Below are 15120 nucleotides of genomic sequence, written 5' to 3' on the forward strand. Positions count from 1 at the left end.
CTTGGAATTACCAGAGACAGAATACAAAAGACTAATATACAGAACTCTTCTAGAAATAAGAAAGGAAATTCGACAGAACACATAAACGGCCAGGCAACATACAGACACAGTAGTAGTGGAACTTAAAAAAGTTATTCAAGAACATAATGCCAAATTTAATAGGCTGCAAGAGTCCACAGAAAGACAGCAATCAGAAATCCAGAAGATTAACAATAAAATTTCAGAATTAGACAACTCAATAGAAAGTCATAGGAGCAGAATTGAGGCAGTAGAAGTTAGAATTAGTGACATTGAAGACAAAGCTCTTGACACCAACTTACTTGAGGAAAAATCAGATAAAAGAATTAAAAAGAATGAAGAAACTCTAAGAGTCATGTGGGACTCTATCAAGAGAAATAACTTATGAGTGATTGGAGTACCAGAACAGGGGGGAATAACAGAAAATACAGAGAAAATTGTTGAAGATTTGTTGATAGAAAACTTCCCTGATATCATGAAAGATGAGAAGATATCTATCCAAGATGCTCATCGAACCCCACATAAGGTAGCTCCCAAAAGAAAGTCACCAAGACATATTATAATCAAACTTAAAAAAACCAAAGATAAAGAGAGAATTTTAAGGGCGGCTAGGGATAAAAGAAAAGTCTTCTACAAAGGAGAGTCAATTAGAATAAGCTCAGACTACTCAGCAGAAACCATGCAGGCTAGAAGGCAATGGGATGACATATTTAAAGCCTTGAAGGAAAATAACTGTCAGCCAAGAGTTATATATCCAGCAAAACTGTCTCTCAAATATGATGGAGAAATTAGGGCATTTCCAGATAAACAGAAGTTCAGGGAATTTGCAAAAACCAAACCAAAATTACAAGAAATACTAAAGGAAGTCCTACAGTTAGATAATCGATAACACCAGCTAACAACGCAAGACTAGAACACAGGACAGAGCAACCAGATATTGACTCAGATACGAAAATCAAAATTACATCAAAGCTAAAACACTGAAAATAGGGAAACATATCAGTATGTAAATAAAAAAAGAGGATAATATTAAAACAAAAAAGAGGGACTTAAAAAATGGAGACATTGATTTTCTATATGGAGGGGAAGTTCAGGCGATATAAAGTAATAAAAGACTGGTATAAACTTAGAAAATTAGGGGTAAATATTAAGGTAACCACAAAGGAATCTAACAATCCTACAAATCAAAATAAAAAAGTAGAAAAACATAAAGACCCAGCAAACACAAAATCTACAACAAAGAAAAAGATGAAAAAAAAATACATAAAAAAAACTCAGCACAGAAAATTGAGGAGAACAAAGAAACTGTGAACAACACACAAAAAGAGATAACAGGATGATAGCACTAAACTCATACCTATCAATAATTACACTGAATGTAAACAGACTTAATGCACCAATAAAGAGATGGAGAGTGGCAGATTGGATAAAAAAGCATGATCCATCTATATGCTGCCTACAAGAGATGCACTTTAGACTTAAAGACACAAACAGGCTAAAACTCAAAGGATGGAAAAAAATATATCAAGCAAACAACACTCAAAAAAGAGCAGGAGTGGCAATATTGATCTCTGACAAAACAGATTTTAAAGTAACATCCACCGAAAAAGATAAGGAAGGGCACTATATAATGATTAAAGGGTCAATACACCAGGAGGACATAACTATAATAAATATTTACGCATGCAACAACAAGGCTCCAAAATACATAAAACAAACTCCGACTACTTTGCGCATTAACAACGCACATCTGGCAGTAACAAATGCCGAGGCACCAGGCGAGAGTAAAGCTGGCTGTGATGGTTAAGGTTATTTGTCAACTTGGCCATGATTCTCAGTGGTTTGGCAGTTACATAAGGATGTAATTTGGCAGTTATGCAATGATGTAATTTGGCAATTATGTAATGATATAATTTGGCAGTTATGTAATTATGTAGTCATCCTCCATTTTGTGATCAGACCTGGTCAACCTCCATTTTCACATAACACCGATTTTCACATAACAACCTGGTCTTTGGAAACTAACCGTGTCGATAAGTGAGGAGTGGGTGTATAGCTAAAAAGGTAATAAATTAAATTCTAAAAAGTATTAACATAATTCAAAAAAATGTAGGACAGAAAAAACAGAGAAACAAAAAACAGAGACGACAAACAGAAAATAATAAAATGAGAGACATAACCCCAATGGTATCAATAATTAAATGTTGGTAGACTAAATACTCAAATTAAAAGGCAGAGATTATCAGGATGAACAAATAAACAAGATCCAATGATATACCTTGCAAGAAATACAATTTCTGTGTAATGAAACACATTGATTGAGAGAAAATGGCTAGGAAAAGATAAACCATGCAAATAGTAACCATAAGAAGACTGTAGTGGTTGTATTTATATCAGAGTATATAAACTTCAAGACAGAGAATATTACCAGAAATAAAGAGGACATTTCACAATGATATGTGTCAATTCATGAAGAAGACGTAACAATCATAAATGTGTATGCACCTAACAACAGGGCTTCAAATCTCATTTTGGGGGGAATCTGGACTCTAAAGAGATTATCCTCAACTAGTTGAAAAAAAAGTTTGCTTATAATTTTGTGGCACATGAAAGAAAACAAACAAAAAAATAAATAACACAAACATCTAGTTTGCAAATAAAAATTGCAAATAAATAAACAAAAAAGTATTTAACCTCACTGGGAATTTGAAAATATAAAAATAAAGCACAATAAGATATCCTTGTTTTACCTGTTATCTATTTTTTTTTTTTTTTACTTTTAATCCCAATGCCTAATGTTAGTGAGTGTGAGAGGGGTGGGGAAAGCCAACAGTCAGATTTGTTGCTAAAAAAGGTTTAAATTTTTCTCAGGATAATTTGGCAATATATATCAATACATTTAAAATTTTTCCTATGCCTTGACCTAGTAATCCTATTTGTAGAACTTTTATCCTAAGTAACAATTATTGATGCATAAAAAATTAAGAATAAGACTATTAATCACAGTATTATTTGTAATCACAAAAAATGGAAATCACATAAATATCCTATAATTATGGTTAAATAAATCATGGTAGATCTAAATGCCTCTAGAATCACATGGAGCTAGTTTAAGAAACATACTATGGTGGATAGGTCCTAGCCTCGTGTGTGACTGAGGAGGACAAGCTGTGTGGGAACCAAAAAGCAATCTAAGTAAACACGGTTTCAGCAGACATTGACCAGTCACGCTGAAGGCTGAGGGCATCAGGGCCCAGAGCAATGGAAGAGGTGGTTCCCTGGGGGTGGTTGAGAGGGGCTTTCTTCCTTTCTTTCTCTCCCTCTTCTTCCCTCCCTCCCTCCCTTCCTTCCTATCTTTCTGTGTGTCAAATAGTGTCAAGCACAAAGCAGTTGGTGACGGACTGATAGTGGTAGCCCCAATCTTTATATAACTGAGGCCTCCAGGCCAGCCTAAATTTTGCAAATTCAGAAAAGTCTAGGAAGGATCCAGGGCCAGCTGAACTTGTATGAGACTGAGAAGCCTCCTAGGGAAGAAATTCTCCCAAGGAAGGAGAGTCAAGGATTGTAGCTCAGTCCAAAGAGTCAGTGGGAGAGGGCCGCAATGATGAGCATGGCAGAGATCGTGCAACTCAAATTCTTGACAGGTGCCACTTCCTCTCCTTCCTCAGAGAGACTTTGGTAGAGCACCAGGGAAAAATCTATAACAAAAAGTAAAATATCTCTTCCTTCAAAAACTCTTCAAGTCAGAGAAAATACAAGGCATCACTGCTTTGTGGCTCATGTAGTGGATACGGCTGAGGTCGGGAAGTGAGAATCCCCAGCAGCCAGCGTCCGGAGTTGTGAAGAATCATGGGGATTTGGGACCTGGGCTAGACCGTCCTGTGTCCATCTGCCAAGGCGGCAGCCGCGGGCGAATCCCCTCAGCAGCTGGAGGTAGGAGGAGTGCACAGCGCCGCCTAGAGGCAGCTGGAGGAATTGAGTGTGGGAACCTGTGCTGCACGAGCAGATTCCCTGAGGAAGACAGACAATATTCTCCTGAGAATTCCTGGGGTTGGAACTGAGTTCTCAACTCCGCAGACTGGGATAAAGTTCAAGGGAAGTGGTGTGGCCTAGGGAACCGGAGTTTTCATCATGTGTTTTGCTTTTTTTTTTTCCCGAAAATTACACAAAAGAGAAAACTGATCTACTTCAAAGACCGTACTCCCATCATCATAACGATTACAAGGTGCTGATAAAACGTAGCACCTTACCTGTAGTATAGGAGCGTCCACTGTTTACAAGCACCACTTACAGATTAGAGAGAACTTACTGATTGCTCATTCCCAAGTTACTCTAATGTGGGCATTAAAAAGGAAGGTTTTTGCTCACTACAAGTACACTAAAATTGTTGCCAATCTTTCCTCTAATGAATTAAGTGCAAGGTTTGCCTAACTGAAATAACTACATTTTTCAAAAACATAATTAAATCTATATTATAAAATGCTTCCTTTATTTGACAAAATTCTATGTGCTCTTTGAATTTTTTTTTTTTTTTTTTTTGTGAATTCATTGTCTTCTTTAGCTGGAATTAGCAAGAAAAGAGTAAACAGGTATTTGGGGAATTTTTATTGCTAATAGTATTATTATTATAGACAAACACACAAAATAAATTCTTCAGTGTGTGTTCTGTGGCTTAGCTGGTCATAAGCAAACATTTCTAGGACTTTAATAATTCTAGATGTTAATCAGATTTTAGTAGCATCTTGTAACAATACGGTCTGCCCCCATCACTGTATTTTCTGACTTGTAGCTATCACATCTGTAGTCTGTGAGCACATGCCCAGGCTCCACCTCAGGTCAGCTTTGACCCTGCTGTGGGTATTGGCTTATCATTGGTCCATGGTTTATCATTGACCATCAAATGGCAATGATGGGTTGTATAATGAGTTGGGTTGTATAGTGTTTTCTAGTTTTCTTTCTGTTTTCTATAGAGACAGCAAAGAAAAAAAAATCAAAATTGTATATGGCCTGAAATGAACGTCTTCCGTGGATCGTGACTTGTGTTAAATGTACGTAGCCTTGCCTCGACTACAGAGAACTAGTTCCCATTTCAATATTTACAAAATGTATTATTAGGAAACATAGAATAACAAAACATGAGGCAAAAGGTAAGAATTCGGGTTTTATTTTGCATTTGTTAAAGGGATTTGGTCTCAATAATGGAAAGAACTTGAGAAATGGGAGTTGTTAAGCTATGCTGGAAATAATTTTTAAACAAAAGCAGGATTCTGATTCATCTCTTTAGAATTATGTGAATGAAATCTACTTGGAGGATATAAAGGAATGGAAGAGATTAGTAGATGACCTTAGAAGAACTCGTACAACCATGTTTTTTAAAACTGTGACCAGTTTACCATTAGAAAAAGGAGTGGGGTAAGTATTACCTGGTGATTTGTGTGTGCACGCGCACGTGTGTATTTGTGTATGTGATGGTCAGTCTGTTTTCATAGGTTTTATGGTTTCTTAAGGGACAGTGGTGATTCAGTGGTAGTCCAGTGGTAGAATACCTCCCTTCCGTGGGAGAGACCCCGGGCACCTCATGTACAGCCACCATCATTCTGTCAGTGGAGGCTTGCATGTTGCTATGATGCTGAACAGGTTTCATCACAGCTTCCAGACAAAGACAGACTAGGAAGAAAGGCCTGGCAATCTACTTGCTAAAAATCAACCAATGAAAATCCTATGGATCACAATGGTCTGATCTGCAACTGATTGTGGGGCTGGTATAGGATTGAGCAGCATTTTGTTTTGCTGTGCATGGGGTCACTGTGAGTTGACTGCTGACTTGGCAGCTAACGACAAAAACTATTTTCTTATCCCTTACACACATACCCATAGACTTAGCTATAAATGGTCCGTATAGAAGTAGATTTGACCAAAAATGGCAGAAACTTTCTCAATGCCTGCTACACTGTCCTTCTCTTTCCTGCCATCACTAAATATTGATTTCCAAAATGGATACTTTCAAACCCCTGATCCCCCCACCGCTTTTTAGGAAATAAACCATTTACTCAACACATAAACGCCTCTTACCCCAAGTTTAGAAAAACATGGGCCAGGATTTTGGCCTAGCACTTATGAAAAACTGCCCATCTTTCATATGGAGCATAACAAAAGAAGTACAAAAATAACAGTGGATGCTACTTTATCACTGAGGCTATGAGGTGCAGGGAAAGGAGGATTTCTGCGAAGATAGAATTGGGCAAAAGTTAAGAGTTCACTCTGTTCTGAAATATCCTAAGTGAATATGGTGTAAAAACCGCAAAACATAGTTTTATCCTCAAAGGATGAAAAGGAAATAGAATTTTCAGAGAAGGGCTATGTTTGTGCTAGGGTGAGAGCTGGGAAGAACATTTTGTAAGAAAGTCAAATTTCAGCCAAGTACTGTGGCTCAGTGGTCAAAGTGCTCAGCTTTAAAGGAACAGGGGTTAAACCTTTAACAGTGGTTAAAGGTCAGCAGTTCAAACCCACCAGCTTCTGGATAACCCCCCCGAAACTATTGCCCTGAGGAAATCTTTAAATCTTTTTTTTTTTTTAATTTTATTGTGCTTTAGGTGAAAGTTTACAGCTCAAGTTAATTTCTTATTCAAAAATATATACACATATTATTTTGTGACATTGGTTGCAATCCCCACTATGTGACAGCATGCTCGCCCTTTCTAACCTGGGTTCCCTGTGTCCATTCATCCAGTTCCTGTCCCTTCCTGCCTTCTTGTCTTGTTTTTGGGCAGGAGTTGCCCGTTTGGCTTGTATATTTGATTGAACTAAGAAGCAAGTTCCCCACATGTGTTATTGTTTGTTTTATAGGCCTGTCTAATCTTTGTCTGAAAAGCAGGCTTCAGGAGTAGTTTCAGTTCTGAGTTAGTAGAGTGTCTGGGGACCATAGTCTCCAGTGTTCCTCCAGTCACTGTCAGACCAATAAGTCTGGTCTTTATTTGGGAATCTGAATTCTGTTCTACATTTTTCTCCCATCTGTCTGGGACTCTCTGCTGTGATCCTTGTCAGAGCAGTCAGTACTGGTAGCCAGACACCATCTAGTTCTTCTGGGCTCAGACTGGTGGAGGCTCTGGTTCATGCGGGCCGTTAGTCCTTTCAGCTAATAGTTTCCTTGTGTCTTTGGTCTTCATCATTCTCCTTTGCTCCGGACAGGATGGGACCAATAGATGTATCTGAGATGGCTGGTGGCAAGCTTTTAAGATCCTAGATGCTACTCAACAAAATGGGATGTAGAAGGTGGAAATCTTTAAAGCTTAAAGCTTAAACAGAAATTATCCCCCTTGACTCATCTTTAAACCAAACAATATTGCCGTCGAGTAGGATCTGACTCATAGTGACCCTATAGGACAGAGTAGAACTGCCTCATAGGGTTTCCATGGCTATAAACCTTTATGGAAGCAGACTGCCACGTCTTTCTCTTGCAGAGTGGATGGTGGGTTTGAACTGCCAACCTTTTAGGTTAGTAGTCAAGCCCTTAACCACTGTGCTACCAGGGCTCCTAATCAAACAACGTAGTTGTTGTTGCGTGCTGTCCAGTCAGTTCCAACTCACGGTGACCCTATCAGACAGAGTAGAACTGCCCCATAAGGTTTTCTAGGCTGTAATCTTTATGGGAGCAGATCACCAGGTCTTTTCTTCTGCAGAGCAACTGGTGGGTTTGAACTGGCAACCTTTTGGTTCACAGCTGAGTGCTTTAACCACTGCCCCACCAAGGTTCCTTAATCAAACAATAACCAAAACCAAACCCATTGCCATCAAGTCAATTCTGACGGATAGCGACCCTATAGGACAGAGTAGAACTGCTCCATAGGGTTTCCAAGGAGCAGCTTGTGCATTCAATTGCCGACCTTTTGGTTAACAGCTGTAGCTTGCCCTAGCTCTTAACCACTATGCCACTAGGGCTCCTAACCAAACAATAGTTAAGCTTAATTAGAAAAGAATGTTTGCCTTGAACATTGTGTTCTTTTAAAGAATTGTCTATATGAGATCAAATTGACAACAGCAAAGTGAAAGGTTAGATGAGAAGCTTAGGGGGCAGTGAGTTTGTGTTGATGATGTTGAAACAATTCAGAAAAGAATATCCATAAAGGTGGCACAGCTTGAAGAATGTAACCAACGTCACCTAATTGTACATGTAGAAATTGTTGAATTGATGTATGTTTTGCTCTGTATATCTTCACCCTCCAAAAAATCTTTTAGTTTATTTTGTACTTTATTGTTGTAGTTTAAGTGAACGTTTACAATTCAAGTTAGTCTCTCATACAAAAATTTATACATACATTGTTTTGTGACCCTAATTGCTCTCCCTGAACTGTGACAGCACACTCCTCCATTCCACCCCTGATTTCCTGTGTCCATTCAACAGCTCCTGACCATGTCTGCCTTCTCATCTCACCTCTACACAGGAGCTGCCCATGTAATCTAATGTATCTACTTGAGCTAAGAAGCACACTCTTCAAGAGTATCATTTTATGTCTCATAGTCCTGTCTAATCTTTGTCTGAAGAGTTGGCCTCGGGAATGGTTTTAGTTCTGGGTTGACAGAGAGTCCGGCGGCCGTGCTTTCTGGGGTTCCTCCAGTCTCAGATCATTAAGTCTGGTCTTTTTACCAGAATTTGTGTTCTGCACCCCACTTTTCTCCTGCTCCATCAGGGACTCTGTTGTGTTCCCTGTCAAGGTGGTCATTGGTGGAAGCCGGGCACCATCTAGTTCTTCTGGTCTCAGGTTGATGCAGTCTCTGGTTTATGTGGCCCTTTCTGTCTCTTGGGCTAATACTTTCCTTGTGACTTTGGGCCCAAAAGATCTTAAAAGGCAAAACAAACACTAACAACAACAAAAAAAAAAAAACCACACAATTTAAAGGTGAATTGAAAATTTGCTCTCATCCTAAAGTATAAACTCTTTGAATAATGAACTGTTTCCCCCTTTGATATTATCACTCAAACTTTAAACAACTGGACTAATCTGAATAAGTACTCATCTGTCACTAGATGGGGTTAAAGCATTTCCGTCCTCTGTTGCCATGGAGAAAGAAAGGTTCAGAAGATTGTCCTTTCTCCCACTCAGTATGTGTGGGAGTATTAAACCCCAAATAGAACAGTGTTAAACTTTTTTTTCATATTTTGTTTTTCTATAAACAAACTTTATCTGTGGCCTTGTAGCAGACACCCAGTTCCAGGAAACACACAACTGACAATGTCATTCCCCTTGTATTGCACATAATATAAAAACAGAGTTTAAGTAAATATTTGAATTAGGACAATTTGAAAAATTTAACTTTGGAGATGGATCTTGGCTGAAAGCAGAGAATACCAGAAAGATGTTTACCTGTATTTTATTGATTATGCAAAGGCCTTCAACTGTGAGGATCATAACAAATTATAGATAACATTGTGAAGAATGGGAATTCCAGAATACTTAATTGTGCTCATGCAGAACCTGTACATAAACCAAGAGGCAGTCGTTCAAACAGAACAAAGGATACTGCGTGGTTTAAAATCAGGAAAGTGTGCGTCAGGGTTATATCCTTTCACCATACTTATTCAATCTGTATACTGAAAAAATAATCTGAGAGGCTTGACTATACACAGAAGAACTCAGTGTCAGGGGATTGGAGGATTCATTAACAACCTGCAATATGGAGATAACACAATCTTGCTTGCTGAAAGCTAAGAGGACTTGAAGCACTTACTGAAGAATGTCAAAGACCACAGCCTTCAGTATGGATTACACCTCAACATAAAGAAAACATAACTCTTCACAAATGGACCAATAAGCAACATCATGATAAACACAAAATAATGAAATTGTCAAGAATTTCATTTTACTTGGATCCACAATAAACACCCATGAAAGCAGCAGTCAAGAAATCAAAAGATGCATTGCATTGGGCAAACCTGTTGCAAAAGAGCTCCTTAAAATGTTAAAAAGCAAAGATGTCACTTTGAGGATTAAGATGCACCTGACCCAAGCCATGGTATTTTCAATCGCCTCATGTGCATGAGAAAGCTGGACAATGAATAAGGAAGACCAAAGAAGAATTGATGCCTTTGAATTACGGTGTTGGTGAAGAATTTTGAATATACCATGGATTCCCAGAAGAATGAACAAATCTGTCCTGGAAGAAGTACAGCCAGAATGCTCCTTAGAAGCAAGGATGGTGAGACTTAGTCTCACTTACTTTGGACATGTTATCTGGAGGAACAAGTCCCTGGAGAAGGACATAATGTTTGGTAAAACAGAGGGTCAGCAAAAAAGAGGAAGACCTTCAATAAGATGGATTGACACAGTGGCAGTCACAAAGGACTCAAAGATAGCCACAATTGTGAGTATGATGCAGGACTGGGCAGTGTTTCAATCCGTTGTACACAGGGTCACTTGAGTCAGAACGAACCGGACGGCACCTAACAACAACTTTGGAGAAGCCTTTCCCTGGCGTGTGTTGATTACCTCTTTCCAGGGTGGCTGTTTCAGTGAATTACATATGTCATACCTGGATCATTTACACAAAACTAGTTTAATGTTAACATATATTATACTAGCATAGTCACCAAACCCATTGCCGTCGAGTTGATTCTGACTCACAGCGACCCTATAGCACAAAGTAGAACTGCCCCATAGGGTTTCCAAGGGGCAGCTGGTGGATTTGAATTGCCGAGCTCTTAACCACTACACCACCAGGGCTCCCGTACGAGCATAGCATAACTTTTAAAACTCAGTATTTGCAGAATGGAACTCAAAATAGGAGATTAAACTAGTGTTGCACATCAGAGAAAAGCTGGTCTATAAATAGCAGTATAGCAACACCTAGTGCTAAACGCAGATATAGCAGAAAGATAATCCGTCGCCGTGGGCTTATTAAATTTTAGATTAACTTTGCAACTGAATGGCTTTTTTCTTTTTCTTTTTTTTTTGCATTTAACTACTGAATTATTCTGTGAAATGACAGGCTTGGACTGGCTGATCTCTATCTGTCTGTCATTCTCCAGTTGGATTGTTACTATGTGCTTCTCATGGTTATTGCCCCACATTGTATTTGGGGAACGTGTCCATTCTATAAAGGAGCCTTGCTTAGACTTAGCTTTACCCTTTATGTCAATTAGCTTTGTGATGATTGTAAGGAAGAAATGGGAGGACTCATGCACTGGGACAATGCAATGGGGAAGTCCCAGGAACATTCTTTTTTCCTATCAAGACTCTCTAAAAAAATAAAAATAAGTGCAGGATATCTGTGTGTTGTTGATGTTTTTAGTATGCTACTCAACCCCTTATGCCATAAGGAGGCACTTAATTTTATCAGTTTTCCTATTTCAGAAAAGATCCGGGTTATCATCCTATGGAATATAAGCTTGCAGAGGCAAATTCCCCCATTTTAAACTTTTAATGTATTTGTTCTTTTATTTTTCTACAGAATTAGGGGGAAATACTTTTTATCTTTGAAAAGTGATCAGATGAAGAACTAGACAAAACCTTTGAATATGCAGACACACAGAAAACCACAGACCAAGTGAAAATCCATTTAATTGATTAGATTGTCATGAACATAAAGTGCTTTAGAAGTCTGTCTCACCAGTGGGTTACAGATGCGTCTTTCTCCCAGAGCCTGAAGTTCTTGCTGGACTCTCATGAGATTAGTCTGTGACCTTGTGTCTCCCTCTATTGAACACAGACTCAGGCATCACTCACCAGGTGGCATGTCATGTGCTGGTACAGCAAGGCCTAGATAATCCCAGGGGACCCTTCAGTACCCCTCTCTCATATGTCCATATGCAATACTACACATAGTCAGAGTGCCGTTTAATGGCTGGGTGCGCTAACCTGGAAGATTTTCCTTGAATTCCAGTGCAGATTTTTATGGACAGGGCCTGGAGAGGTTTAGAACCAATTGCCACTGAGCCTTCTCCAACTCATAGCAACCCCATGTGTGTCAGAGCAGAACTGTGCTCCATGGGGTTTTCAATGGCTGATTTTTGGAAGTAGATCACCAGGTCTTTCTTTCAAACTTCCAACAACTCATTTAGCAGCTGAGCACGTTAACTCTTTGCACCACTCAGGGCCTCCTGGAGAGATTTAAGGTGTTAAATGCTTCTAAGTGAAGGCCTAAAGAGCTAGCTTTCACAGCAAAATTGTTTAGATAGACTAGTGATTGTGAGAAGCAGTGGTCTGATAAATTCATTCACTCACTCATTCATTTGTTCATTCATTCACAATATTTCCTAAACATCTACCGTGTGCTAGGCATTGTTCTTGACTCTGGGATGCAGCAGTGAACAAAACAAAGTCCTTGTCTTCATGGAGTTTTCATTCTAGTTTGGAAACAAATGAGCCAAGGGTTATGAAAAGTAAAGTCAGGCAGTGGTGTCAACTTGGCGTCACTAGGGTGGTGCAGGGGGTGCAGACCCCGCTGGGTGACACTGTCAGAGGGAGTGACACCAAAATGACTGTCTATAAAATTTGTGTGCAGTGTGTCAGTAGAAATTTATTATTTTTTGTAAAAATATCCTTGTAGTTAGTTATCACCACTAAAACATTTTTCGTAAGCCCAGCTTACATATATCAATATATGTACAAGGCTAAAACTCTATACTTATTTACTTTTTGAACCTTCTAATGCACTCTGGTCAAAGCTATCATTATTACCTAATTACAATGACGTTTAGAATCACTTGATTTCATCTGTGCATGCTACAAGTACCCATGTTGTTTTGGTTGCTGTTTTTATAGTTGCTGATTTTGTCAAATTTTCTAGTGTTTTAGCTATAATATTGTGGTAGTTAGTATTTGTGAACCTATATCAATAACTTTTTTGAGAATGAAGTAATAATTAAAGGAAGAGAAGGAGTGATATACAATAATTACGATTTACGAGTAACAATAGTACAAAAAAAGTTACTGAGGATTCTGTATGGTTTGGTAAGGGAAGAGGTTGAGGGGGTGGTGACACCATGAGTTACTGCACTGGATGATCCAACCCTAGCGATGCCACTGAAGTCAGGTAATAATAAGGCCATGAAGAGCAATAAAGGGATAGAGAGAGAGGATGAAGAGGCAAAGTCTATTCTGCCTCATAGCGATCCTATAGGACAGAGTAGAACTGCCCCATAGGGTTTCCAAGGAGCACCTGGTGGATTCGAACTGCTGACCTTTTGGCTAGCAGCCGTAGCACTTAACCACTACACCGCCAGGGTTTTCTCCAGGTGAAAGGAGAGAGCAAAAAAAATTGTTTGCACCACCCTTAGCTCACTTTGCTTTCCTATATATGCTATATGCTAAAATATATAGAAAATTGAGGTTTTTGATGTTTTAAATGTTGCTTGAAAAACACAATGAAAAGGTTTTGTTTCTTGGTCAATCAGAAACCAGTTTAGAGAGATTAACCCCACCTAGTCACTCTTGGCTAATGGATGGGGAGCCCAAAGAAGATTTGTCTTTGAGTTTTCCGCTGGGACCAAGTCCTCAGCAAACTCTCATCTCTTTCTCCATTCCATTTAAGCCATAAACTCCATGCCTACAATTTTTACCATTTCCCTCCCAGCTTTTCATCTTTTTTCAAGAAGCTAGGAAATTAAGAGTGATATTGGTTTTATGTTCCTTCATTCCTTGGCCTCTGCTGTGCTTGTTGATAAGTTTTAATTATTTTATGACAGCCACCAGGAGCTGAGCTGGGATCATGAATTTGTTACTCACAGGTGGTTAATTATTCAGCTGGTAGATGCTGGCTCCCAGTTTCTGCCTATTTGTGTCACCAGAGAGTAAAATTTGAAGCCTCCTTAGAGGAAATCTAGGTGAGATCTTTCAAGCAACAAGTCATAGCCTGCAGTGCTTATTAGGTACCCATTACTTCTACCAGATAGACGGGAAAACTGGTTCCAGCCTTCAATGACATCACATTCTAACTGATAAAGGATACTTTGCTGTTGTTAGCTGCCATCAAGTCAGCCCCCAACTCATGGCAACCCCTTGCACAATGGAAGGGAACGCTGCCTGGGTCTGTGCCATCCTCATGATCGGCTGAGAATCAGACCATCGTGAGCCACAAGGCTGTCATTGGAAGTAGATCACCAGGCCTTTTTTCCAAAACCAATTACCTTAGAGTCCATTCCAACTGATGACAATTCCATGTGTGTCAGAGCAGAACTGTGTTCCATAGGGTTTTCAATGGCCAATTTTTTGGAAGTAGATCACCAGGCTTTCTTCTGAGGCATCTCTGGGCGGGCTTGAACGACCAACCTTTCAGTCAGCAGACAAGCGCAATAACCATTTGCACCACCCAGGGACTCCAGGCAGTTTAGCCGCTTAGGTATTTTAGCTTCTTTGATGGTCATGGAATCTTAGAGTTAGAGGAGTCTTTGAAATTATGCCGTCCAATGCCTGTGTTTTAGTGAGAAGGATCCCAAGATTACAAGAGGTTTTGACTTAAGGGCACACAGCCTTGGTCTCTTTCTATTGCGCCAGGCTGCTCCATCCTATTTCATTTGTTTTAGTCCATGCTCCCTCAAGCATTTGTTGAGGAACATTGCATACAGCAACCATCCCTGTGTATCTCCACATTAAAGGGCAAGAGGCCACGTCAGAAGTATGGAAAAATGGAAAACTATTCACAGCAATGCTCTAGATGGGAGTTCTGGAGCTTTTGTATCAATGCACCGAAACAAAACTTTGTTTACAGCTCTGCTGTTTGGTCTAATTCAAAGAAAGAAATAGCAAGGAATCTTTTTATTTATTTGTTTTTTAATAACTAGGAGTAAAATCCTCAATTCTGAAAATATCTTTCTTTGTGCATATTCAGCATCATCCCCATCCCTATTATGTCCCTGGTTTAAGTACAGCTTCGCATGCTTTGGCATGCTTCACGGTTCAATTTTCAGATGTACATATATTTGAAAAAGACATAGTACACCTATATAATAATCTAGTGGAGAAAAAATAAAATTTACAAGCTTTGGAGTCAAGCGTTCCTAGATTCAAAACCAGCATTCGCCTCTTATTTGTTGTATCATCTTGATTATTTAATACCTCAATTTCTTTATCTATAAAATGGGAATAATGGCGACTGTAGAGGGCTTCA

General features: G+C 39.2%; 1 protein-coding gene across 1 annotated transcript in view; it reads left to right on the top strand.

Annotated features, from left to right (window-relative positions):
* Positions 1–3619: 3619 nt before the first annotated feature.
* TMEM212 (transmembrane protein 212) overlaps positions 3620–15120 on the top strand; it is a 28412-nt gene continuing 16911 nt past the window's right edge. Inside the window, exon 1 of the mRNA XM_012557582.1 lies at positions 3620–3696. Within this exon, the coding sequence (XP_012413036.1) occupies positions 3620–3696 (77 nt within the window). The remainder of the gene's footprint in view (positions 3697–15120) is intronic.

This window comes from Trichechus manatus, unplaced genomic scaffold, assembly GCF_000243295.1.
Source record: "Trichechus manatus latirostris isolate Lorelei unplaced genomic scaffold, TriManLat1.0 scaffold00110, whole genome shotgun sequence".
In the NCBI taxonomy this organism is placed as follows: Eukaryota; Metazoa; Chordata; class Mammalia; order Sirenia; family Trichechidae; genus Trichechus; species Trichechus manatus.